General features: G+C 44.2%; 1 protein-coding gene across 1 annotated transcript in view; it reads left to right on the top strand.

The window, feature by feature from the left end:
* traf4a (tnf receptor-associated factor 4a) overlaps positions 1 to 16,934 on the top strand; it is a 33,527-nt gene extending 16,593 nt beyond the window's left edge. Inside the window, exons 2-7 of the mRNA XM_030067668.1 lie at positions 6,791 to 6,842; positions 11,093 to 11,197; positions 11,483 to 11,644; positions 12,342 to 12,503; positions 13,661 to 13,816; positions 14,536 to 16,934. Of these exons, the coding sequence (XP_029923528.1) occupies positions 6,791 to 6,842; positions 11,093 to 11,197; positions 11,483 to 11,644; positions 12,342 to 12,503; positions 13,661 to 13,816; positions 14,536 to 15,168 (1,270 nt within the window). The 3' untranslated portion in view covers positions 15,169 to 16,934. The remainder of the gene's footprint in view (positions 1 to 6,790; positions 6,843 to 11,092; positions 11,198 to 11,482; positions 11,645 to 12,341; positions 12,504 to 13,660; positions 13,817 to 14,535) is intronic.
* Positions 16,935 to 26,228: the final 9,294 nt, after the last annotated feature.

Here is a 26,228-nt window from a genome sequence, read left to right as displayed (position 1 = left end):
CATTTTCTTTTGTTCACGTTTTGTGGGCTGCTCGGTGTAGCTCGTAGTAAACCAGCCTCTGATGGTTTGATGCATTTTTATATCTTGGTCCACCTTTTTTTTTTCTCAGTCAGTGTGTTGCATGGGGTGCAGGAGAAGAAGCCAGGGAAGCAGTGCCAGACATCCACCCACACACTCGTCCTCATAGTAGTCTCTTTCTTCCACTTGCATCATTTTTTTTTTCTGCCTGTTTTGGCAAAGCAACGCAATAAAAATAGAATTTCTTCTCTTGATGAGGAAGCATAAAATAGAGCTCTTAAATCAATCTAAAGAGTTTAGATGTGTATATGGATATGTGTAATAACCACTGAACCACTGGGTCACTCTTACGCTGTGTTTTCTGGTTGTCTGACATTTAGTCAGATGCGGTTCCTCTCTCTCTCTCTCTCTCTCTCTCTCCCGTTGATGACCATGACCCACCGACTGTCAGCCGCTGTTACTTCATATGAAACAGCTGCCAGTGGCTCCCAGTGACCAGCGCTGTGGAAGTCAGTTGGGATTTTACAGGTGGCATATTTTGGACAAGCATGCACCTCGGGCCATTTTCCTCTAAAGTCAGCTGCCATGTTCCTGTGATCCATCAAAAACCCGACCGCATAAACGCAGTTAAACGACTACTGTTCGGCCCGTTGCTCGCCTCGACCGAAATGTGACGTGACAATTTGCACGACAATCACCTCCGTGAGTTCTGCACGGGGTCTCGCTGGAGTGAATGCCAGTGCTTCAGCAGACACAATTTGCATTATCCATTCGCTGGCTCTAGCATTACTCAGACTCGCTCAGGGGTTGGTAAAACGCACAAAATAGAAAGCAGGCTGCACTTTCGGTATCAGTTTGGTTTATTTTGCACTTTCGAGACCATTCCCATTCTCTTTCCCCACTTTTCACAATGTTCTCTGTATTTTGTCTCATTTTTTTCATGCAGCGATGTGGCAGAGGCATTGAGACTGTTCAAAACATACTCTCAGGATGTTGATTAATTTACCAGCTAAGTGTGATGTATGGCTCCCTTTGAAACACTGCACTTTTCATCTCCCAGCTCAACATGTAATGCACAGGCGCAGTCGCCCTGCAGGTCCAAACATCACTGGTGGGAACTCTGTAGGGCGTGTTGTGTATTGAACGCTTGATTTTTTTTTTTTCAGTTTGGTTTTACACCCTTAGTCGATTCATAACAAACTTCAGCAAAGATGAACGTTATGATTCATCCATTCAAAGACGTTGGATGATGCCAGTTAATTTGACTGCGTAACGTTCTGCACGCTGAAGTGTTTCCATGTGCGCCATGGAGACGTGAGATGAGTTTGCTGCCGATCCTCTCATCAGATATCGGCTAAAGTGACAAGTGGTTCAAACCGAGTCATCATTTAATATATACAAGCTCTTAGCCTGATCTGGCACCTTGTTTCAGTGCAGAAGAAGGTGACTTGGCCTATTCCCGGACACAAGAATTGTCTTCAGATTATGACTGGCTGAGCAAAATGTCATCAAAAAGGTCAGAAGGCTTATGCACATCATAATCCTTAGCAACTATACACATCTCTACAGACATAATCCTTGACAGCTATGGACAGCTAATCTTGTAGCTCTTAAATCTCACACAAGGAGCTGTCATGGCATCATGAGATACGCCACACACATGGCCTGTAGAGGAGGAGCGGGTCCACCTGTGTGCTAACATGTCATCAAAGCCTGAAAAGTAGAAGCTGCTCCTCCCTTTTGGGACAAATGAGAGGGCCGGGGTGAGCTTGTCACCGTCCAGGCTGAAAGCCAAGTCAGCCGAAGGGGGAAGGGAGCCCGGCCCTCATGGTGTATCAGGTTCCGCAGATAGAAACACCACCCAGCCCCAGCGGTCGACCTCGTTCGGAGGATACTCGGAGGATACTCTACACAGGCAGAGCTGCTCCATGCCTGCCACCACCTGCGGCTTTTCCTCCTAAAGATACATTCACACACCCGGGCTGCGCTCAGGTTGATTTTGCTAATCAACTTTGCCTCTGAATCAAAAATCATTTAGCTAAGGCAGCGGAGCGTCTTCATCTCCTCTTTGCAGGAGCGGGATAATTTAGTGCTGCGTACTTTCAAGCAGCAACATAAGCTCATCATTAAGCACTCTCTTGTGGGTTACTAATAGACATCTCTGTATTGATAAAGCTGTAACAGCGGCATGAATTTACGTGGGCGCAGACCACTTGATTCAAGCGGCAGGCAGCTTTCTTTACCGCTCTGCGCTTTCGCTTATTTACTGCTTAAAATGTAACGTTATGTTTGATAACGTGCAGTGTGAATGATATCAGCATTAACACCTTTTTGTGGTGAAGGAAAAATCCACTTTAAAGCATTAATGTTGTTATGAAACAGCCATTGGTGGCGTATTTTGCATTTATGGGTCCATTTTGTTGTTTGATGGTGTACTTTTCTTGTTCCTGTGGGTAAGTGGTCAAATGAGATATTTCCTGGGAAGCTACAGTGGAGTTTAATAGAGGAGCATTTTTCAGCTGTCTGAAACATCAAAACTCACACAGGGAAAGATCCATCACAGAGGAAGAAGAGATATCAATTTCTCCACTCGCTGTAGCTTCGATAAACCAGGATGCTGTGCAGCCACGAGACGTTGCTTTCTGAGAAAGGGCCGTGGCTATCTCGCTTTTTCTCAACTGGAGAAACTCTTGCTAGGCTGTTGCTCATCCTCACTCTCACCACCTACATATCAAGAATACATCAAGATCAGGCTGGTGGTTATTGATAGGCTTTCTAGGAAATGAAGAAATCACTAACTGGCGAAAAAATAGATGGGGAAAACAAAAAAAGAAAAAAAAAAACTGACATCCACCAGGAAACTAAATTGTGGCACTAAATAATCCTTGGAATGTTCTGAATATTATTAATTGATGTGTGACATGCAAGACTATGTGAAGGTAGAGTTTTCCTTTAATGTAGCAGTAACACATATCTACACTGTTCAAAACGGAAGACATGGACGGAGAAAATCATGACTGCGCACGGTCTTACATGCACATATACAACAAGAAACACGGGCGGATTTGGGGGGGATTATAGGAACTCCATCTGAGATGAAACAGAAATTCCTGTTTTCTCCCAACTTCCTGAGAGCAGAGGCAGGGAATTGGGATCAGCTGGGAGACTGAAAGCCAGGAAGCTCTGAGACGGCGGAGGGGCTGCTGATGACATTTAAGGTTTTGTTTGTGTATAAAAGTGAATCCAGCTTTTTACATGAAAGAAAAGGGGGTTTGGGGTTGAGGATGAACATAAAACCTCGTGGTAAGCTCCAGCAGGAGATAAGCCGAGCCTACCAGGCGGCCCGGGCAGTGCTGTCTGAGTGTATGAGAAAATGCCTCGTCTGTCATGGGTGGCAGAGGTCTGTTTAGAGTGTTAATGTGCCACAGACTCCGACGCTCCGAAGCCCCCGCGCTCTCGATTTTATTTGTCTAGTGGGTCTCTGCAGCCTCGCCTCGTTACAATTGCAAACATAAGGGCGGAGCGGTTGTTTGAGGCTCTCTCTTAGGTTTCAGGGTCGCTCTCCGGTCGGCGGCCTTAGCCCGTGAGAAGTCCAGACGTCCTCTCTCTTTGTGGCCCGGAGCTCGTCGCTGTAGACTCCGCTCTCCTCTGCACCGGCGAGATTAAACTTGGGGGATTTGTCCTTCTCACCGTCTGCCTGTCAGGAGGTGTATGCGGAGTGACGAAGCATGTTGTGACGGCTGTCCTCATTGGTATCGCCGGGTGAATGGATGGCTGTTTAATCTGCGCCTGAAAGAAGATTTGAGGCTCGGGGGAAGAGAAGGGGCAATTAGAGGGGGAGGTGGAAAGGGGGCCCGCGGCTGTAGGGTGCAAGGGAATGACGGGCTCTGCCAGTGGATGCGTTTCACTGTGCTGAGGAGAACCACTCCTAATTAGTGCTTTTGCCACATGCTAAGTTAGACAATAAGCTGGTTAGCCTTGTCTGCCAGTGAACGTGAGGTGATTTGCACATTTAGCTATGTGGTGACTGCATTAAATACACTCTCCAGTCCTCGGCTGATCCCCGGCTATGTTCCGAGACGACATTGAAACGCCTGTTTATCAGTTTCTCACCCTGGATATTCATTGACTCGGCTGGGAACGGTGCTCAAAGCGCTATCTCAGCGTTGTAGACAAACATTCGCATGAAAGAGCCGTTTCAGAAGAGGTCGTGTGTTGCCGAGGTGGCTGGCAGAGGTGCAAGGTCCCACCTGCGAGGTTGTACACGGGTTTTCTCTTTGTCGGTGTAGCGGTGACGTCTGTCCTCCTCGCTCGTGCGCTCTCCTCTCCGTGAAGAGGCCTTCAAATCGTCATAGCCACGGAGGCGAGATGGATGGAATTGAATAGGAGCTTTAATCACGCGTCGGACCTACCTTCCGCGGCTAATGTGCTGTCGCAGAGAGGCAGCGAGCCCTACAAACAAGTGAGCAAGAGAGTCGAGTGGTATTATCAGCAGTGGGCCAAACACATGAATGTGTGACTGCAGGACTTTCCTTGCGACCGGAGAGGGAATTATCCTGACAGTCTGTGACTAGGCTCTTTTCGCCTGTCTGCCTCTCTGTGCGTCAGATGAGAGGCCAGAGCTGAGCGGGGCCTCTGGCTGTACCCTGCCTGCGCTCGCACCGCCTCTGTCCACAACTGAGAGCCTGTCGCTTTCCATTTCCTCTCGCTGTGTGGCTGCGGGACGGGCAGTGTTCCCTACACCTACACACGGCCCGTCGCTGTGAAACCCGTCCGGACTTTTATCTCCACAGAATGAGGTGATTCCTCAACGTCGGTAAATGACTTCACACTACGTCTGAGCCGGTCTGCTGACGGGGCTCTCCTAGACTCTAATCGATTGACCCTCTTTTATAGCTCATCGTGGCTTGTTAATTGGTCTCCAGCTCCCTGCTGACACAGTGACCCTAATGGAGGCGAATTACCGCTGTCTCGTCATGCATTAACCTCCCTCCGCCATACCCTGCCCCCCTCTCATCAAACCTCCCTCTCCATCCTAACCCCTTCTCCCAGCCCCCCTCACCGCATTCCCTGGTTCAATAGCAGCTGGGTAGATGGGGCAAAGTGCGCACACACACACACTCGTGTCCTGTCACATGTCCCTGTGCCTCTGGGGGCCGCGGTCAGGTGACACTGCAGCCAACCAAATTAAAGCACCGAGAGACAAATAGTTGCCCTAGTGTGTGCACGTCGTTGTGCCTTAATTAGTTTAAACGTAATGCAGGGATGGTCCGGGTTATGAGAAGTCTCTTCATTAAATATTGCCTGTTTATCTCCTTCACATGGCAGGTCAGTTCAGGCTGCAGGGCTTGTGACTTTTGAACAAAACACAATTCTGTACCTTTCTTTTGTTGTGGTCTCTAGCGTTGGTAGCTGCCCCTGGGGGGGGGAAGGTTAAAGCAATGGCATTACAAACTTGAGAGTTGTCAGTATGGTCGCGCCACAGATGAAAACCGAATACGGCAGCCGCTTTGTGATCCTATACTTTGTGGAACACCAAAAACAGCCTGTATAGTATATCTCTTTAGCTGCTTTTTAGCCCTTCCTCCAGATCCGTCAGCTCTGTGATCCAGGACAGCAGGGGGTCTCCAGACAAACAGCATGTTTTTACAGCAACACACAAGATCAGCCACTGTCGGCTTTTTCCTTCTGTCTTTTTCTTTTTTCCTGGCTAAGTCATGTTTGTGTGGGTTTGCTGCGCTGTTACAAGCCTAAATCCCACCCAAACTCCAGTAGCGGCCGTCGAACCTCCATTATTTACAACCGTGAATATTTCATGATGACATCAGGCTGGGAAGGTGCTGCGTTGCCAAAGGGCTGCCCCACCGAGCCGTGCCACCCAGCTCATCTGGCCCTAAAACCGACTAAAGGAGGCTCTTTTGTAGCGCCACAGCAACTGTGTGGGGTCTGAAGTGCAGCGAGAGCTCAGATCTTAATTTTGGTTTTGTGCTGCCGTCGGAGAAAAGGAACAAAGAGGCTGCTCAGACCCAATAGTGTCAGCCTCGCAAAGGCAAATCAGCAGTCAGGTTTTTCCTGAGGGAGAGCCCTGAGTGTGAAGATTGGGTTTTTACTGCTTTACTGTCAAAGGCAGAAGTTGGAAGGCGCTTAAAACTCACACAGTGTCATCTAAACAAGAGCAAAAATTAAACCCTCACTCTAAGCTGTGATAGAAACCGTAAAAATAGATGGGGTGGGGGGTTGCACGAGCCCTTAATGCATTATAGATACACAGATCAGTCTCTGACTTGTGCTCTTTTCCTCTCCAGTAGTAAAACTGAATTTGTGAAAATATATCCTCTGAGGGAGAGAAAGATAAAAGAGCAATGACATAAAAGCCTCAGAGCCATGCAGTGACTGTGTCTCTGTGTGTGTGTGTGTGTGTGTGTGTGTGTGTGTGTGTGTGCGTGTGTGCGTGTGCGCCCGTCCATCACATAATGTGATGAGTCAAAGAACTTTTCCGATTAAGAATGCTTTTGAACACAGACAGAATAAGACCAAGGCCTCCTCTCATTGCCAGTCAAAAGAAGTGTCATTTAGCGTTGGTTTCTCTCTCGTGGAAGTTTGTAATCAAAATGATCGCTGAAAGTAAAGTATCCACATAATTAAAAAGCGGGTTATCATCCACTCTGTTGAGATACATGGAATTAATTGCTGCCTGTGTTCGCTTGCACCTCTTGTCAGTGGTGATAATAGGATAATAAAATACTTTTTTTTTTTTCCTTCTGTGTTACAGCGAGGGCGTCTTCAAGTGTCCAGAGGACCAGCTGCCCTTGGACTATGCCAAGGTACTGTTACACTCTAATAATACACTGCCATTCACTCCTAATCCACACTGACAGATGAAATGAAGTATGATTATGTAACCTGAGAATATATGTGGATTAAAATGATGAAGTGTTCTGTATCTGTACTTAAGACTGCTGTTTTAGAATGAAATTGCTCACCTCAGATGTAGTTCTCCTTGAAAAATACGGCTTTGGTTGACCATCCTGGGCCTGCATCGTCTGATTAATGTGTGTGTTGTGTTGTATGATTTATGTTATTCCTGCATACCCTGGCCAGTATACTAAGACGAGGCAAATTTTAACTCTGGCTATGAAGGACACATGAGTCACTTTGTCCCTTGCCTTGGGCCCAGAGACCAACACGCGTGCTGACCACTCACACACACACACACACACACACACACACACACACACACACAGAGAGAGAGACCCCTTTACACCAAGCAGTAACATGTGTCCTTGGTAGAGAGATAATGCAAGAGCCTAAAATTCAGGTGTAAATGCAAAAAAAAAATGCATTGAAGTACGTCTCACCGCTTTAAAGGAATACTTCACCCAAAAACAATATATCTTGTTTGATTTATCATTGTATCATAGGTATAGTTTTTAGAACAGTCATTCTTTGTGAGGCACCCGATGGATGGACGAATGAATACATAGATGGATGAATAAATGGAACAAAATCTGTTTTTTTTTTTTTTTTGGATAAAGTATGTCTTCAGCAATGAGTAAATGCAATGCAGTGCATCTCCAGTCGACATATAGAACCTCTGTGAACAGAAATAAACTTTTGTGCCCTACCCACGACAAGCAAACACGCCAAATAAAAGAGGAGTCACGCAGCTCAGACGGTAACACGCTTGTCAAAAATGGAGTGTCAAGATACTCGGGAGTGGGAAGCAAGCGTGATGAGGAGTGTGCTGTGTGTGTGCATGTGTGTGTTGTCGTTTTGAAAGGATGAAAATATTAGGAGAGGCAGTGACATGCATGACAATCAGCGCCGTGACAAGTGAAAGAAAAATCGTAAGTCTTTGTGTGCACTGGTGATGCATTTTAATCCCAGGTGTGACTATAACCCAGTTACATCAGATCTTGACACAATCTGGAGATGAGACCAGAGAGATAAGGAGCCATCGGAGTGCAGCGCTGCTAATTTGATTATTAATGAATCAAATGCAGCTCATTTCAGCTGGAATGCCTAAAATGTTGGAGAATCATTTCGGGATGCTGACTTCAACTTTTAATGTTGCTGTTTCCATGATTTAAAAAAACAAAAAAGAATTGTACCAAAGAATCTGAGAGGACGGATTTCAAATGTAACATAGAAGCAATAATCCTTTTCGCAACCCAAAGTCAAAGGTTGCATTTCATTCCAGTATGGTGGGAAAGCAGACTATTGGGTTGATCTGATTGAAATAGGGAGGATAATTTATTAAAACCACTCTGTTTTTTCCCCTAAATCTTTCTGCCACTCCAGGGAGCGAATACCATATATCCAAACCTCTATTATTGAACTATGGCGTTTTTTTTCCCCCTTTTCTTTTTAAAGTAGTTAATCAGATTACGCTTGGGGCAAAAAAGATAGTGATTGACTGTATTTAGAGTCAAAGAATTTCTCTCTCACACGTGATTTCTCCATTGTACAGTGAAGGAGTGCAACGCAAGGATAAGGGCTTAATTCTGAACTATGCACGAGAGAATTTCAAGCTTTCAGTGAAAACTATCAAAGAGCCAATGGACAGTAAACGGTCATCTCTGTCTCTGAGCCGCATTTTGGCATGGACTGATTATAGAGCCACTGGAGAGTACATCACTATATGTAATTGTTCTTTGCTTTAGCTTCAGCCTGAATGGCTCATAGAGCCACTAAGCCAGTGCAGCAGCAGGATCAGTGGGACAGCAGCTCTGGTGTGCATGCTGTGCTGGCAGCCCAGACTGCTCACGGGAAGGATGTGCTCATAGCACACCTGTCAGACATTGTTATTTACCAAGGCCTTCACAGGCTCCCTGTCGCCTGTAAATTACCCCATGCTGGTGGTCTACTCTCAGGGTTATTGTAATGCTCTTTGCACACTGTCCTTAGCCTCCCGACAACAAACCCAATCCACTCAGAGCAAACAACAGGAATGAAGGGGTGTGCTGCTGCTGTTGTGGTGTAGTAGGGACGTCGTGTGGGACAACAGCCAACAATGGCAAAAGCAGACAGAATAAACCCCAAGTCGGAGCTCCAAAGAGCTTACTCCCCTGATCCGCCTGGGACTGGGTTATTAAAAGGTCATTACCGCTGTCCCCTGCAGAACCTTGGACTGGGACAATGAGAGAGTGTTTCAGTTTACTTTAGGAGATTTTTCCCTCTTTGCCTCTCCTCAAAGAAAGTGATTATGGCAGCAAAATCGTATCTGCTTCTGCTTCTGTGCATCGCACTGTAAAGCGTTTGTAGGCTGCTACCTCAAGTACAGCAGCTCCGCAGCTGTTTTAATGTTCAGGATATACGCCTGCCCAAACCCCCTGACTATTTTAAGCACCACTCACAAGAGCGTGTGTAATATGATTCATTATTAATCTCAACAATTTAAGATCACACTGTTATGCATTTATTTGCTCTGACACAGGCATCCACAGAGCGCAACACGGCGGACAGAAAACAATAAATTAGAGGAGTAGATGTGTTTTTTTTGTCGTTGTTGTTGTTGTTTTAATGAATTGGCCGTTAATTGATGACAGTTGTTCCCAGTTGCACTTATTATCGGGTTTAAATACAGTACTGACTGCCCCAGGCACACACCCACGATCGAGCTGTTATTGAACTGTTATTTGTTTAGAGGGCTGTTGTGACATTTTGAGGAAGTGGCTTTTCTTGTTTGACCAGCGCTCTCCTATTGTGACAGCACGGGGAAGGAGATGCATGCAGAGCGGTGCGCTGAGGGGGGAGGATTTGGTCTGATTTGGTAGAAAACTGACTCATCCCCCCTGACTCTGTGACCAAAGACAATTCTCTTTCTCTTTCTCTTTTCTCTCTCTGTCTCGTCCTATGAACCCGTTACTTAACTCACTCAGCATTAGTGCATCGCTCGTTGTTGGTTTGCATTTTGGAGTAAGCATTTTCAACCACAGGCATGAGGCGCTGATTAATTTTCCAACAGAATCTCATGACTATGACCAATCTTTTGTCCTTCCTCTTTTTGTTTTGATGAAGAACTGTTCTTTTAGCCGAGTATTCACTGTTTTATGATGGAATGTCAGAAATAACAAGCCGCTGTTTTTCAACCACCCAGTTAAACCTAAAGCAGGCAAGACTTGCTGGGCTGCGCCTGCCATGCCTCCAGGCTTGCTGCACACTTCAAAATGTTCAACTGGCAATACGCTAAACCTCTGGGCGATGTAATGTATGGTGCTGTGCGCATGCTTGATCATCCTAAATCACAAAGCAGCGCTGCTACAGAGAAGGGTGTCCCATCTCCCTTAATTTAGACCCTGTAGATTTGCCCAAAAGTTATTCTGGTAATGAGTGTGGAAACACCAGAATAATTGTGGAGCTGAAACCCAAGAGCAAAAAAAAAAAAAAACTGCCTCTGAGATAACAAACAGCAGCAAGCAAGCGCTCCTGGACTCAACAAACTTAACTTCTTTGCTTCTCGCGGCCCTTCAGTGTCACAGACCAGTCGCACTGGTGAAAATGAGGATGCCACGTCCAGTTTGCAGATGACACGATACTTTATTTCCAGGTCCTGAAGCTCAAGCTTTTCAAACGATTACCTCTTGATGATGTTTGAAAGTGACACGCACACAGAGTTGCCTGGTGCGGCTCTAGCAGAGAAGCCATTAGTCTGAGCGCCGATACACTCCACCATTAATCCTTTGTCTTTTCCTGTAGAATCGCATCATGATGATCTGGTGATTTTGAATATCGTGACACACATCTAAACTGATGATGACAAAGACCTTTATTTTTAAAAAGCTGTGGAAAATTAGACCAGGAACATTTCAAGGAGTGTTGTTTGAAATTTAGTTTTGACAGCACATCTGCAATTACCATTCTGTTTGACAGGATGAACGTTGATTTGATTATGTAACATCATTTTACACGTGAGTCCTGTGGTGATCTATATTGACTCTTTGTCTTGATATTGACTTCAACCATATTGCCCACAGTGGCCTCTCAGCTGCTCTGACACCTTGTGCACAGCTGACGTTGGTAGATATGCCTGAGTCGTGTGGTGCGCTCACCGTGTCCTGTGGTTGCTCTTCAGATCTACCCGGACCCGGAGCTGGAGCAGCAGATCCTGGCTCTGCCCATCCGCTGCATCCACAGTGAGGAGGGCTGCCGCTGGACCGGCCAGATGAAGCAGCTCCAGGTGAGAGGCTTTGATCGCATCCTCCCGCTTCCGGCGCCGCTCTTCTGTTTCCCCTGTCAGTTTCCCTGTCAGCTCTCCTCCCTCTTTTATCTACATCGCCTTATCTCACACCGTGACTTGTGTATCTGCTGGTACCTGTTGCCCCGTCTCCACTCCTCGTGTGTTGTCTTTTCGGCTGAGGCCGGGCTGAATGCCAGGCTGAGGGTGTGTGTCTGCGGCTGATGACACATTCCTCTCTCTCTCTCTCTCTCTCTCTCTCTCTCTCTCTCGTTGTGTCTCCCTCAGGGCCACTTCTCCACCTGCGCCTTCAATGTGATACCCTGCCCCAATCGCTGCTCCATCAAGCTGACGCGCCGCGACTTGCCGGACCACCTGCAACACGACTGCCCCAAGCGCAAGGTCAAATGCGAGTTTTGTGGCAGCGAGTTCACCGGTGAGGCCTACGAGGTAAACACCGGGACCGAACCTGTTTTTCTTTTTCTTTTTTCTTCTCGTAGTGCAGCAGGAGTTGGAAGTAAACAGCCCGAGTGACGCCGCATATTTCCAGAGCCTTGTGTGAAAGACGCTCTTTGTGGGAGGCAGCAGGGAGTCAAATGCGCTTGTGTCACTCCCTGTAGAGAGGTGTCGATGTATTTTGAAATAACACATGTGTTGGCATATGGAAAGAAGCTTTGACTGCTGCCTTTCATACCACATGTGCTTTCCTACCCCAGGGTTCGTCTCACTAACACCTCTGTCATTTCTACCTGGCTGCCCCTCCTCTGTTTACACTGGCCCACACTCTGCACACCGTAACAGGGGCATTAATCCACCCTCAGCTTTGACACAGGACCCGCATAATCATTTTTTCCCCTTTAGATTCCATCATTAAATATCCAGAATCATAAGGCATATTATTTCCCTGGTTACTTCTTTATTTTACTAAATTAGAAGTGACTGGGCCATGCTGGCGAGTGCGGTGTCACTCTGCGTAACTTTAATCATCTCAGACAGCTCATAACTAATATGTACTCACTTAGTTTCCAAAAAGAATTTGTTTTCAGTTTGAGCAATTTTGTGCCAGGAAACATGGACATTTAAGTTTTTTTTAATATGGCTGATTGTGTGACCGTGATTATGATTTTGTCTTTTCTTTCTATCCCAGAACCACCAGGGGATCTGTCCCCAGGAGAGTGTGTACTGTGAGAACAAATGCGGGGCGAGGATGATGCGTCGCCTACTGTCCCAACACAGCATGGCCGAGTGTCCCAAACGCACACAGCCCTGCAAGTACTGTGGCAAGGAGTTCGTCTTCGACACCATCCAGGTCAGTCAAACACCAGCTCGCGTTATAGAGCGAAATAAGTTTATGACATTTGGCAAGAGTAATCCGGTGTGGTGCCCGGACCCAGAGCTTTGAGGCACATCAGGTATCAGTGTGTCTGCGCTTTGTTCGACGGAGCGCGTCTCCCGCCGATGTCATTGCAGCTGTGTCATCCCACATGTGGCTGATGAAGGGTTTTCGTTGCTCAGTGGAGCAGGACGGCATGGGCCCCGTGGTGGCAGGGACACTGGCGTTCATGGTGCCTCTGCCCCGTGGCGGCGCCCTGTAAGCGCACGCTGCTGTTGTGCTGGCTGCGCCTACACCTGGAAGCACCTGCCTACTCACATATCCTGGCCAGAGGCAGAGCAGCCATTCACACTCGTCTCTCCCGTTACGGCAGATTTTTTCTTTGTGAGCCAATGCATAATGTCTCAATCTAGCACACAGTGTTTTATGATGTATTAAGGTTAACTCAACAATCGGCTTGTTTGTTCCAATCATTAAATTTAATTTCCTCTTTACTACACGCCAGAGTAAGGCTGTCTTTCTTTTCAGAGGGCGTTTCTGACCCTTTTATCTATTTTTTAGAGGCATTTCGTTGGTTTAGGGGGACAGTTTGAACTATGAAATAATGCATTTGCTTTGCATATTTGCACACTTAATTTGTTCTACAAAGATTTGTTTTGTTTGACAGGGTACTGCCATTTTTTTCCTCCAAACAGTCCGTTTTCCACCCATCGGTTGTTTTTTACTATACTGGTTGTTTAATTTTTGTTGACAGAGTGGTTTTGTGAGGCTGGTATTTTCTTTTGCTGCTGGCTGCGTGGAGCCAACATTTTCTATCGTTTTATGATTGAAAACAGCTTGATTTTTCTTGCCCTGAATGCAGTGGAAAGAATCTCTCCGGTCATGAGCGATCACCTACTGTGGCCCACAGGGGAGAGTCACATTCAGGAAAAGGGTACAATAACAAGGGACGTTTTCTTACCCCCCTCATTTTTAACATCACAGGCATTGTATGAATTTTCAATTTGTCTTTTTTTTTTTTTCCCCCCCACGTCCTCGGGTTTCTGAGCCGGCCGCGGTATACGCTGTTTTCTTATCACTCACACAGTCAGTCGTCACTCCACCTACTGACAGTGTCCCTGATCACCCAACAGAACCACCAGTACCACTGCCCTCGGTTTCCTGTCCAGTGCCCAAACCAGTGCGGCACACCCAACATCGCCCGAGAGGATCTGGCTAACCATGTGAAGGACAACTGCGGCAGCGCCCTCGTTCTCTGCCCTTTCAAAGATGCTGGCTGCAAACACCGGGTAAGGCTCACCCACACTAAAGTGACCCAAAACCCATTTGCCTTCCAGATTAAAACATCACTTTTGACGTATTTTATAGGTTCTGCAGTAATGCCGTCATCGATCTACCCGCACCAATTTTCATTTGCTTATGACGTTCATATGGACGTGGGTTTTCCGTTTTTTTTTTTTTTTTTGTGGGGTTGTTAGCTTTTCCTGTTTTCTGCTCCGTTTTTTCTGTCTCATATTGCTACTTGGCAAATTGCAAAGCATTTTTTTTTTTTTCAGACATACAGTGCTGTGCCTGTAGGGTCTATTTTAATGAGAGCAACTCTTCTACATTCTGTCTATTTTTGAATCTGACGTCAATTTGAGAAAATGTGGACAAGCTCGGGGGGGAGAGGAGGGTGGCAGATGAGCATCGTGCTTCGTGTTGTCAGCTCTATTTAGAATTATAATGTATCTTCAATTCTTGCCGTGTAACATTTATAGACGGCATGAAAAAAACAAAACATTGCGGTCTCTCAACAACAGAAGAGGAGTCAGTAAATGTAGTAGCCCATATTTCTATCATCCAATATCTTCATTGTCATTGCAAGGAGTTGATGTGTGGATGCAATATTCAGTTTGATTTATAAAGTTACTTGAATGTTAACTCTGGTTAAATGATGCACAGTTTATTTGCATCAGTGTTTTTTTTTTTTTTTTTATGAATAATCTCTTTGCTCTCTGTCCCCCAGTGCCCCAAGTTGGCTATTGGTCGTCACCTGGAAGACACCACTAAGTCTCACCTGACTATGATGTGTAACCTGGTGGGGCGCCAGAGGCAGGAGATCCTGGAGCTGCGGAGGGAGATGGAGGAGCTGTCTGTCAGCCATGACGGCGTGCTCATCTGGAAGCTCAACGACTATTCCCGCAAGCTGCAGGAGGCCAAGCTCCGAAACAACCACGAGTTCTTCAGCCCGCCTTTCTACACCCACCGCTACGGCTACAAGCTGCAGGTGTCGGCCTTCCTGAACGGTAACGGCAGCGGGGAGGGCTCCCACCTGTCCATCTACATCCGCGTGTTGCCCGGCGAGTACGACAACCTGCTGGAGTGGCCCTTCTCCTACAAGGTGACTTTCTCCATCCTGGACCAGAGCGACCCGTCACTCTCCAAGCCCCAGCACATCACGGAGACCTTCAATCCGGACCCCAACTGGAAGAACTTCCAGAAGCCCTGCAGCAGCCGCAACTCGCTGGACGAGAGCACCCTGGGCTTCGGCTACCCCAAGTTCATCTCCCACGAAGAGATCAAGAAGAGAAACTACATCCGAGACAACTGCATCTTCCTCAAGGCCTCTATAGAGATACCGCAGAAGATCATGGCTTAAGATCATGGCTTAAGATCTCGTCTTTTTGGTGTTTCTTAGTATGAAGGAGAAAGATATGCTCAAGACTGGAACTGACACTTAACCTTGAAAACTTACACACACTTACCCTTTAGACACTTTCTTTCCTTACGGCCTCTCCACCGCAGAGCTTGAAGCTGGTCTGTTTGGCTGGGTTAGCTGACTGGAGGACCTTGATGTGCCAGAGAGGAAAAAGTGTTTGGTCTGCAAAACCATCACTCTCTGATGTTTCAGTTTTTTTTTTGTTTTTTGTTTTTTTTTAAAGAATTTTTTTAAAGAATTTGTTTGTTCACGTACCTTTATCTCAATCTACAGTGAAAAGCCTTGGAAATCAAACAGTGCCTAGAGAGTTTATCTTAAGTTATATTTTCGTTGTGTTATTTCAGCAGTACAGATGCTACGATTATGGGGGGAAAAATATAAATAGGGGGTGAAGGGCTTCACTAAGCCTTTGCACTTAGACTAGAGAGAAAGCTGGAATCTGGTTGGAGACGCCCTGTGTCTTTTTTTTTTTTTTTTTTTTTTTTTTCCGTGTCGGGGTGATCTAAAGAGGACGGAGCTCAGCAGACTCAGCTCAAGCCCAACTGCCTTTTGTTTACATGCTCTTACTCCCACTGATCCCTTAACAAATACAAAGCCCTTGTTAAGAGATTAATAGCAAGATTTGTGTACACACACTAACAAATTGTAGATCCATCCCGTGTAGTGACTGCTCCATCACAACAACAGCAACAACAACAACAACAACAACAGTCTGTGACTTGTGTTTGGTTTCCTCGACGCGGTCGCAGGTAGCTTCAGGAACACACCTTCCTGTCCCGGGCGGAATACACACTTCATAGTGACGCTATGGGGCGGTGTATCTGTTGTTGAGTCCGTTAATAGGAAAGCACCTTTTGTCGGTCTTCAAAGGAGTAGAGCAGACAAAGAGGCCAGTCAGACGGAGCACACGTGCATTTAAGAGTGAAGGAAAAGCCATGTGGCCTTTTTATATGTCTTGGCATGAGGGGTTGGGGGGGCAACATAAACACATGCATGCTTCATGTGCTACCACTTGGACCATGTTTTTGTACTGTAACCTGTATTCTTGAAATCCTCTCCCTGTGATGGCTATTTTTGTCTTTTTTTGGACAGCGACAGTTTGAGAGTGCAGCAGCTGTCTAACGGAACAAAATTGATTTTTTTTTTTTTTTTTTTTAAATTTTGTTTTGTTTGTTTGTTTGTTTGTTTGTTTTTTATATACAGAAAATGTGAACACTGTCAATAATATATCCTACAAAGACAATGGTTTGAATCATTAGAACACTTGGCTGTGACGTATTTCGTGAACATGGCCTCAGCATGGATGGTGTACAGAGGCTGTTTGAAAAAATGGTTAATGACGTGGTCTCTGCAAATATGTGGGTGTTTCAGGACTGGCTGCACCTTTGTTGTTACCATGGTCACCGGTGTGTATCTTCAGCTCAGCGCACAATCTGGTTATGGGGACTGGTTGAGGAAAAATCAGCCTTGTGCAATCCACGTGTCTCAGACTCCATCCCAGCTCCATCAGAGAGGCGGAGGACTTTGATTACACAGTACATTCATAACATATGTGAATACTAATGTAAAATGCAGAAGCACATTCTGTCTTTTTATTAAACATGAAAAAAAGATCCTCATTTCTTGTCATAATACCAGCTGATATTTTACAGTGATTTAAAGAAGTACAAAAAAAAAAACAAAAAAAAAAACAAAAACAACTTTTTGTAAGATTCTGTATTTTTAAAAATGCTTAACTGTTTTATACAACACTTTTCGTTGGAGAGTCGGGGTTGACTTTGGGAATTTTCAGACCCTCTCGTCTCTTGGACATCTTGGATAATTTGTTTGTCCGTGTGGTTTGAATCTCCCATATTCTGTCTGTATTATTTCCTCTTAAAAGTATTTATTTTAAGGAGCCATCATGTGCGTTTGATTGAACAGATGGCGCAAATGTTTTAATATGTTGATTGATGAGTGCTTGTCAGTTTCTTAAAATGAAATAAAATACGATCTGTCATATCTGCGTCACATGGCCTGGCATTTTGTGCAGATTTTATGATGTGAACTCACTGATTTCTGGAAATGTGTTTTTTTCTTTGCCCCCCACCATGATACATACTATACCTAAAAATACACAGACGTCATACTGTATGTGGTGTCTGTGTGTGTTGACACATTGTCACTGTCATGCCAGTGAGCTGATTGGATTTCGGTACGTCTTGCTGGATAAAGTGGCACTTTTTTAGCACTTTTCTAGTCTACTGACCACTAAAAGGGCTTTACAGTGTTTGCCTTCACCCCTTCACACACACATTCACACACTGATGGCAGAAGCTGCCACGCACAGTGCCAACCCGGGCTTCAGGAGCAGCTAGTTAGGGGTATTGCTCAAGGACACTTCAACACTCTCTGGGGTAGCCGGGGATCAAGTGATTTTCTGTAAACTTCAAAAACTCCTTTGGTATAAGATACAGAATTCATATTAATACCACCAATGTGTTGTGTGAGGACACATATTGCTGTTGTTGGGTGAAAACTATTTACAGAATGCCAACGTCTGAGAAACTAAGACAAACAGTCTTGTTTTTAGCACGGAGACTGCATCTAATTAGTTTTGGAAAAGTTTTACAAACCCTTGCGTTGCAGAACTTTCTCAACCCATAGACGACTGAGTAAATCCTCAATCAAGTTAAAATACAAAAAAAAATAGGGTTTTTACCCATCACACATACATTTTTGCTGATTGATTCATTAATTAACTTAATGAACTGCCTGATTTGCATCCTAGCAAGGTATGTCTAGGATCTCATGGTTATTATGGCAACACATAAGCCAGCTAAAGTGTCATTTTTCATGGCATCAAATAGGCATCACTTTGTTACAGTTATGATAATGTTCTTAATAAGTATTTTGTTAGGATGATATCTATGAGTATGGAGCCCTGTGTGGCAAAACTCTACAACAGCAACATTTGGCAGGGTGGCGAGCCTCTCTGTATCCTGCCAAGTTGGCAATTCATTTTATTTCCACTCCATGCTAAGTGCCTACTCAGAGGTCTTAGTTATGGTTGACTTTTCCCAGTAGAACAGCAAGACAAGGTGTTTCTGTTTAAAATGTCCTGTCGCTCTTGTAGCCCGTCTTCACTCTGCCCCCTCCAGAGATGGAGAGAAGCGAAGGAGCAGAGGGAAGAGGGCAGAGGAAGTGAGGCAGACACCAGCCATGCTTTGATGTGGTGCCAGTAGTTTGCATTAGCCTGCAGTTTGGATGATGTTCAGTGCAGGATTTAGGGAAGGGGAAAATGAGCTTTTTTACCTCAAAGTCACTGAGAAGTCCCTCAGGAGGACAGTCCTGTTTTCCACTTAAAATAGTTGGCTGGTGTCTTCCTAAAATGTATATGCTAAAACCTCTAAATCCGCGTGAGCATACCTTTTTTGAATTAATTTTTTTGTAATGAAGACCAAGCCTGCTCCATGAGAATAATTCCACTTTCCATCTCTGGAGCTTCAAGCTATTTACAACTTCTTGCCTTCTTAGGATTTTGCCAATTTCCCTGAAAAAACTGCTTCTTGAAAGAACTTATTTTTCATCCTGGATGGCTTGGCAAAGTGTGTCTTTCCCCACTGTGGGTAGTGTGAGGGCTCATTCATTTCAGGGAGGGGTCCTCTGGTCAGGACAGTCTCCTCTGTCTCCCCAGACTAATGCCTCTCTATACAGAAAGTTAATAGCTTAAGTTGAAGAGTAATACGCAAAAGCCACACTGACAGCCTCAAAGTTTCCTGGCACTGGGTATGCAACCAACAGCCTCGTGCTGCTTTAGGGCTCCACGGAATGAAAATAGTAACAGCTAATTACATGCTAGCGAGCTTATGTTTCCCATGCAGAGCCGAGCACTCACATGCCGCTCAGTGTGCAGCACAACCCTTTGGTTTACTCTCTTTCAAATGACCCTCCACTTGGTAAATGAATTGCAGGTACACCCACACAGACTGTACACAGCAATGTCGTTCCTGACTGCTGAGCTCACCCAACCTTTGGCCGTTGTGTGTTCAAAGTCAGATGCCAGCCGGGTTACAGGAGGAGGAGAGGGCGGTGGCTAGGAGGGACCGGTCCATGAGGCTTTCCTCGCCCATAAAAAAACAACACATCAAAGGCGAGCTGTGGTTTATGTCGCCGTGCCATGTTGTCGTCCCTTATGCTGACGTTAAACAATGTCTACTCAAAGTGGAGCAGCGTGTGTGTCCGTGCCTGTGTGTGCAAGTCGGTGTCCTGTTGTCCTTCAGCAGTGAGAAAACATGTCCCAAGAGTGGTCAGCATCTGAGCCGAGGTCCCAGCACAGCAGTGGAGGACCTCAGGGGTCTGATGGATGCCTTGATCCTCTGATGGGCGCGAGCAGCTCAAGGGCAGCTGATTCAACAGGGTGAAACACTCACAAGGATTTCTAGGTGCAGCTTTCAGCGGCACTTCAGACCTACTTGAGAATGGTTGAGAATCAGAATCAGAAACACTTTGTCAAGCATCACAGCTGCACCGGGACTCTGACCCGGTTAATTACCGCTGGCATGTCCTATGTAATTGCACACATCAATTGATCTGCCTTGGAGAGAGGAAGAAAGTAACAAATCACATTTACTGCAGTACTCTACTTAATTCTGAGGTACTGGGATGTCACCTGATTGCTGAGTAGTGAGACTTTATACTTTAACTAAACCACATTTCAGAGGAAAAGATACTTTTTACCAGCCAACAGCATATGGAGCAGTATGGAGCGACAACATTAAAATATTGTAAAAGTTAATTTAACACTGAAAGGAACCACTCTTTACACCATTGCTAATACTTTTGCTGCTTATAATTATTTTACATAATTATACATAAGTATCATTGTGAATGCAGGATGTTTACTTTAAATGGAGTGTTTTTCCATCATGGTCCTGTAATTTTTACTTTAGTAAAGGTTTTAGGTACTTCTCCCACCACTGGTCCTGGCATATCCATCCATTTAATAATCTAATCTAGGTTATTCACTGGCAATCCCATCCAAAAGGCAACAGATATGATTCATTAATGTGTTCATATGCAAAAAAAATTGGGCAGCTGCAAAAAAAAAAAAAAAAAAAAAAAAAAAAGTAGTGTGAAAAAATGTGTATATCATTTTCGTGCTGAATACAGACAAATCTGTGGACACTGTGGTGAAAGAGATGTTCCTGTAATTAGTAGCATTCCATGCAAAAATAATTAAAAAAAAAAAAAAAAAAGAAAGAAACGAAAAAAGTCCCACACCACAGATGAGTCATCTAATTCACTGAGAGGCCTGTTTAACTTTGGTTGACTCTCTCGCTGCGTGACCTCTGGTACACATTTGTGTTTGCTGCATTTCTCAGTAAGGCTAAATTTTCCAGCTGCCTGACTTTATAGACTTTAAGACTGCAGATGTGAAGATACTGAGAGCTGGTTTCCTTTTGTTTCCACTCCCAGGCAAGCGTCTCCGTTCATGTCAGCTGGCTCTTTGATCACAGGGCCGACATCAGAGTGCTATCAGCAGAAACTGTGGAGGACGTTACAAGGTTGTCCGCCTGCACTCTCCTCATTGATCATGACCATGACCGTGTTCGCTCCTCTGGAACAGGAGCCAGGGAGTTTGTGGTTACCTGGAGATCAGATATGGGTCATTTATTATTTAGAGAAAGATAGCGTTTCTCCCGTGTTTATCTTGTTTTATTATTACTCTGTTTAATTCATTCATTTAGTTCATTTTCTAAGAGCGTCATGTCAGATTAGATTTTGTGCTGCTTCTATATCATCCCAAATATAGAATCATATAAGTGTAGAACATTTTCTATAGTGTACAATGAGGGAATTGTATTGGTATAGAGGGTGATTTTATCCTCCATTACAGTCTATATAGGCATAGAAGGCCATTCCTATGAGAAAATGCAATTTATTGGTTTTGTTCTCATGTTCTTTTTGTCTTTTTTTTACCCTCTCTCTCTCCGTATTTTTGTTGAGATGTAAGGCACATAGCATTGCATCCGACTGTGTAGTGTGTTATAGAAATAAAGTTAGGTTGTTTTTTTTTTTTTTTTTTTGCTGACATATGTAGTCCCTGTGATCAGTGATTGATTGTTTTCATCCCTGCCAAAAGCCAGTTGAACAGGAGCAGAGGCAGTGACCCAGGGCCAAAGGCCACATTCACTGTTGCTACCTCTCTGTACAACACTATTGATCAGGCCGGATCAATCATTAGGCCGGGTGGAAGGGGCTGGTTACGCTCACAGGCCATCCATTCACCCGCATGTCAATGAGAGCTCCAGCTGATCGCACTAAATAATCTATAAAATGTGTTTGATTCTACAAGGCTGGATAACACGGGTAACAGCGGACCCTCAAGGATTTAAACCTCAGAAAATCAAAAACCAAAGCATGATGTATTAAGAGTCCATCTTTTCAATTAATTAGGTTCCCTTGCTGGAATCTCCTTGTTGTTGCATGCAAACAGAAGAAGAAGAAGGATTCCAGATGCAAATTAGACCTTAGGGAGTTTGGGAATATGTGTGAATGAATGTTTAATTTTTTCTTGAATATCTTTTATTCCAGTATTTCCATCATGGAATGTTGCACTGGTTTGAACAGCAGTCATTACCAAGACTTTCCACATTATTAGAAGATGATATATGCAGTGTTTGTTCTGTGATCATTGACTTTCACATTAATGCACCCCGCACACTGCACAAAGTCTACATCATTTCTCTGCCATTTCATCTCATGTTCAGTCTTAAAATCTTGTTTTTCTTAAAAAAAAAAAAAAAAAAAAAAAAAAATCTGCCAGTAGGATGAGATAATCCCACTTGGTTCCAATGCAAATCGACTTGTTTCCAGGATTTTCTTGACTCAAGTGTCATTTTCTTGACACTAGTGAGCTAATCTGCCTTATTTTGCCTTGTTCCAACACACTGACTCTTATTCCCAGTAAAATTCCTCAAACAAGTGAATTATATTGGAAACAAGTGAGATTATCTCATCCCAGGAGCATGTTTTTCACTTAGTTTAAGAAAAAAAGACAAAATAGTTTTTTAAGATGGAGATTTTTTTTTTTTTTTTTTTTTTTTGCATTGTTTGAAAAGATCTGAGGGAAAAGGCTAGGTAGTGGTCCAAGATGTTTTCTGCTCAACCTCACAAAATAACTGTTACATCTGAGTTTTTCATCGCTCTCGCCTCAACTGGAAACACTTTCCTCTCACTTGAAACCTCTGGACAAAGATGCACAGCACACGGACACGGGGGCCCGCCTGCCAGCCCTTTTCTCACTCAGGGCTCCGGCTTGTCACAGTAGTTTGAGGGGTTATAAAGGACACGCCGTGAAACAGCCAGAAACGCCAGTATTTGACACGTCTGTGAGGATTCTCCGACAGTTCTGATGCAAACAGCCACAGAGGTGTGAGAAGCTGTCAGCCGCTGTTTGAGCCTGGAGTGTACTGTGGGACAGAGGAGTGGATTTTGGGCTTGTGGTTTCTGCATGTCAGCTGCTTCCCAAACAGTACGCAGCTTGATAGGGGAAACAGTGCAATGCAGTGTATGATTTACAGTAATTATGATCCTTGTAAGCTGTATGCACAAGTGCATGTGTGAGTGTTTGTGGGCATGAGGACTTAAATTTAGCAGAAATTGCACAGTCCTGGGAGGCTTGTGAGAATGATTTTTTTTTTTTTTTAGTCCTTTCACTTTTGACAACCAGTAGTTCAATGGTGAAGGAAGCGGTCACCAAAAAGTTTTTTGTCTTTTGTTTTTTTGTTTTCCCCCCTCCAGCCTTATATTACATGCCTCAGACTTTGTTATTGCAGTTTACACTATGTTGAAAGCAGGTCCAGAAAATAAAAAATGTGTATTTTGAACCTGACAGCAGACATTGCATAAAAAGAGTATATATAGAGTGAATCGTGCGTTTTCTGCAGCCTGTGTGAAATGTGAGATACGTTTTCTGCTGACCCTTGTCCTAAATTTGATTTTTTTCTTCTCGTCATCAGCCCTAAACCTTCCACCCCTGCAGTAGTTTTTCACTGACACCAAAACAAGCAGCAGTGAACGAGACACTGGACAATCGCCAATCAGGGAATATTATTACCTGAATCATGCAATGTCCTACTTTACCCAGATGCTTTTCATAACTGCATTCTGTAATTGAAAGAAATACTTAATGGAAAATCATTACTTAATATCCCAGAAAGCAAAGCAAGATCCGTAACTGGCTGAATCCCTGAAAATATCGAGCGTGACTGCAGTGCGGCAACAAATTTATATTTCCTGTGAAAATGCAGGACAGAGGGCAAACAGTTACTCATTGCTTTGTTAAAAAAAAAAAAAATGTAATCAGTGATAATATTCATTGGAATCGATCGCCTCAGCAATGAAGTCTAATGGATTTCTCTCCTAGCTGGGCCAGAGCTTCCTCCTTATGAAGATTATGAAGATTGAAGAAATCTGTGTGTGTGACACCAATACAGGCTGCAGTGGAATGACTGAGGATGAAACCACAAATGGGTGGGTTGATTCAAGCAAACAGGACATTTGCCCCTTGGTGTATACTCACTCCTAGGCTTTGGCAATGTAATGAAGACCTTTTCATATTGTGCATCACATAAAATGAAGCATGTTTAAGTTTCCTGGTCATGTGGCGAGGGTAAGCAGAGGGTTTGTGGTCTGAGTCTGGCTAAATCCACGTGGTGAACCTGAAAGGGCCTGCCAATGACCAGTGACCAGCGCCGCTTACATGAGCAAGCATTCACCCTGACAAATCATCGCAGCAGCGTGTGAAGCTCTAGAGGCTCACACACACACACACACACACCATCCACATCAGAAACCACACTGAAGAATGCAGTGTGTGACTGTACATCCCTCATGGCTTTTGTATCCCTCTAAGAACACCAACTCCCAAATTCCCACACTATCCCTCTTGCATCTTGCAGTGATTTCCACCATAGAAGAATCCCCCCCGCTGAAGAATGACTAACCTAATCCAGTTTATTAGTTTATTCTTACATCTTATCAGCCTTATTCCCACAACAGCCATTTTGAATTTACATCATCCTTGGGGTGGGAAGCTCTGCCCGGCTAAATGTCAGCAGTTATTATTACTATTTCACAGATTCCTCACTGGAAAACTTGCTAGGCATGAATGGATCTCAAAACACGTTTACAGTCTGCCGTACATTTGGCCCAGAGTAGTGAGCTACCACCTACTGGTAAACTTTCTATCTTCCCTACTATTTGCAAGATTTTGCTCTTGAGACTACGAGCTAATTTGATAATTTAGCTCTATCTGAAGTGTGTGTTGAAGTGCAGTTCAGAGTAGCTATCATGGGAATAAGGTCAATATAGTCTAAATCAGAGGTTTTCAAAGAGGGGTTTTTGGACCCCCAGGGGTCCTTGCAGGGCTAATATTTAGAAGGAGGCAGAAAGCATTGGTGGAAATGTCATCTGTGCCTAAAACACCTCAAGAAAATAGTGTTTGTGTGTGTTGTGTGTGCGACTTGTGTGTGAAAAGAAACGGAAACAGACACGGAAGCGAGAGGTTACACCAAGGCTGTGAAATATTGGCCGTTGCGCCCAGAGGTTAAATCATAGGTGGACAGTAGATTTGACAGCGGGTTCTGACATTGTTGTAGGGCTTCAGGAGATCCTCAGGAAAATTAGGAATAGTTTAGTTTCACTATAATTTAATCCACTAAAGATTAAAAAAAAATTATGCAATTAATAACCTATGTATTATTTGATATTTGTCACGGTTCAAGTATAGCATCTAAACAATATTTATACAAGCCAAAAAAAAAAAAAAATCATATTAGGGTCCAAAGGGGAAAAATCACTTTACATAGGGGTCTGTTTTACTGTCAGTGTGGTTCACTGTGTCTGTTTCGGCCTTTAAAAGGCTCATCAGCCAGAATTAGCTCATGTGTGTTAATCTTTCTGTTTGGATTTAACCGTTGCTGCACCAGAATCCCCTCAGTGCTGAACACATGTGCCGTGCTGCGCCTGCGGATTCAAATCTCTTTGACCTGAAGTCTTGCAGTTAATCTTAACTCCAGTCTTTAGCCCCTAAGTGATGGTTTTCTGTGGCTCCGACCATGCAACCCGTAATCTGGTTTTATGGTGAAAGGCCACATGGCAGATACTTGAGCAGAGAGAGAGGGATGTTTAGGATCCGTCTCTGTCTTTCAGTCCAGACTAAAATTAGGCTTTTCTGTTATTATGGTCTATATTTCTGCTGCCGATCCTCTTTTTTTTATTTATTTTTGGAGCTTTACTTTTTTTTTTTTTTTTTTTTGAGATTACTGGCATGTGTATGCGTAACATACACAGTTATTTTGGGGGGGGAATGTTGAGGCAGTTCTCTCGCACATCCATTCATCATCCTAAACCTCTTATCCCAGAGATAAAGCATGAGTCCGATTAGATACTGTAATCAAAGTCATGTCCGCAGACAAGAGGAAAGCCAAATACTTCAGGGCTGTGTGTGCTCTCTCAAAATGCACTCATGATACTTGGAAATGTTGATATTCAGTGTAAAAAAAAAAAAAGAAAAGAAAAATGACGGGAAAACAAATGTCTTACAGCATACATTTTTTTATTGATGGAAAATGTGATGGACAAATTATTGCAGATTTTTATAGTTAATTTCATGTTGGCATTACAAGAAATTAGCTTTGTTTTTTGATTGAGAACAAGCAAATAGTGATATTTTTACTGCAAGAGGTTATGAGGGCTTGTGCTACATGACGGCCTTTCTGATGTTCAGTGCAAGAATGGTGCATGTGAAAACATACATTAAATGTCTCGATTAGGAAAATACATAACACTACAGATAAATAGTTTCTTTAGTCAGGGACAAACCCGGGCCAGCTCTGCTCTACCTATAAGTCAGAGTGTTATACACGCAGAGTAAAGCCCCATAGTAGCTGCGTCACGCTCTTGTCAAGCTCAGTTTAATCCTATTATAACCACTTTCATCATCACCAAGATAT

The sequence above is a fragment of the Myripristis murdjan genome, chromosome 13, assembly GCF_902150065.1.
Source record: "Myripristis murdjan chromosome 13, fMyrMur1.1, whole genome shotgun sequence".
In the NCBI taxonomy this organism is placed as follows: Eukaryota; Metazoa; Chordata; class Actinopteri; order Holocentriformes; family Holocentridae; genus Myripristis; species Myripristis murdjan.
Note: the sequence above shows the minus strand (reverse complement) of the source record. Positions and strands in the feature narration are given on the sequence as shown.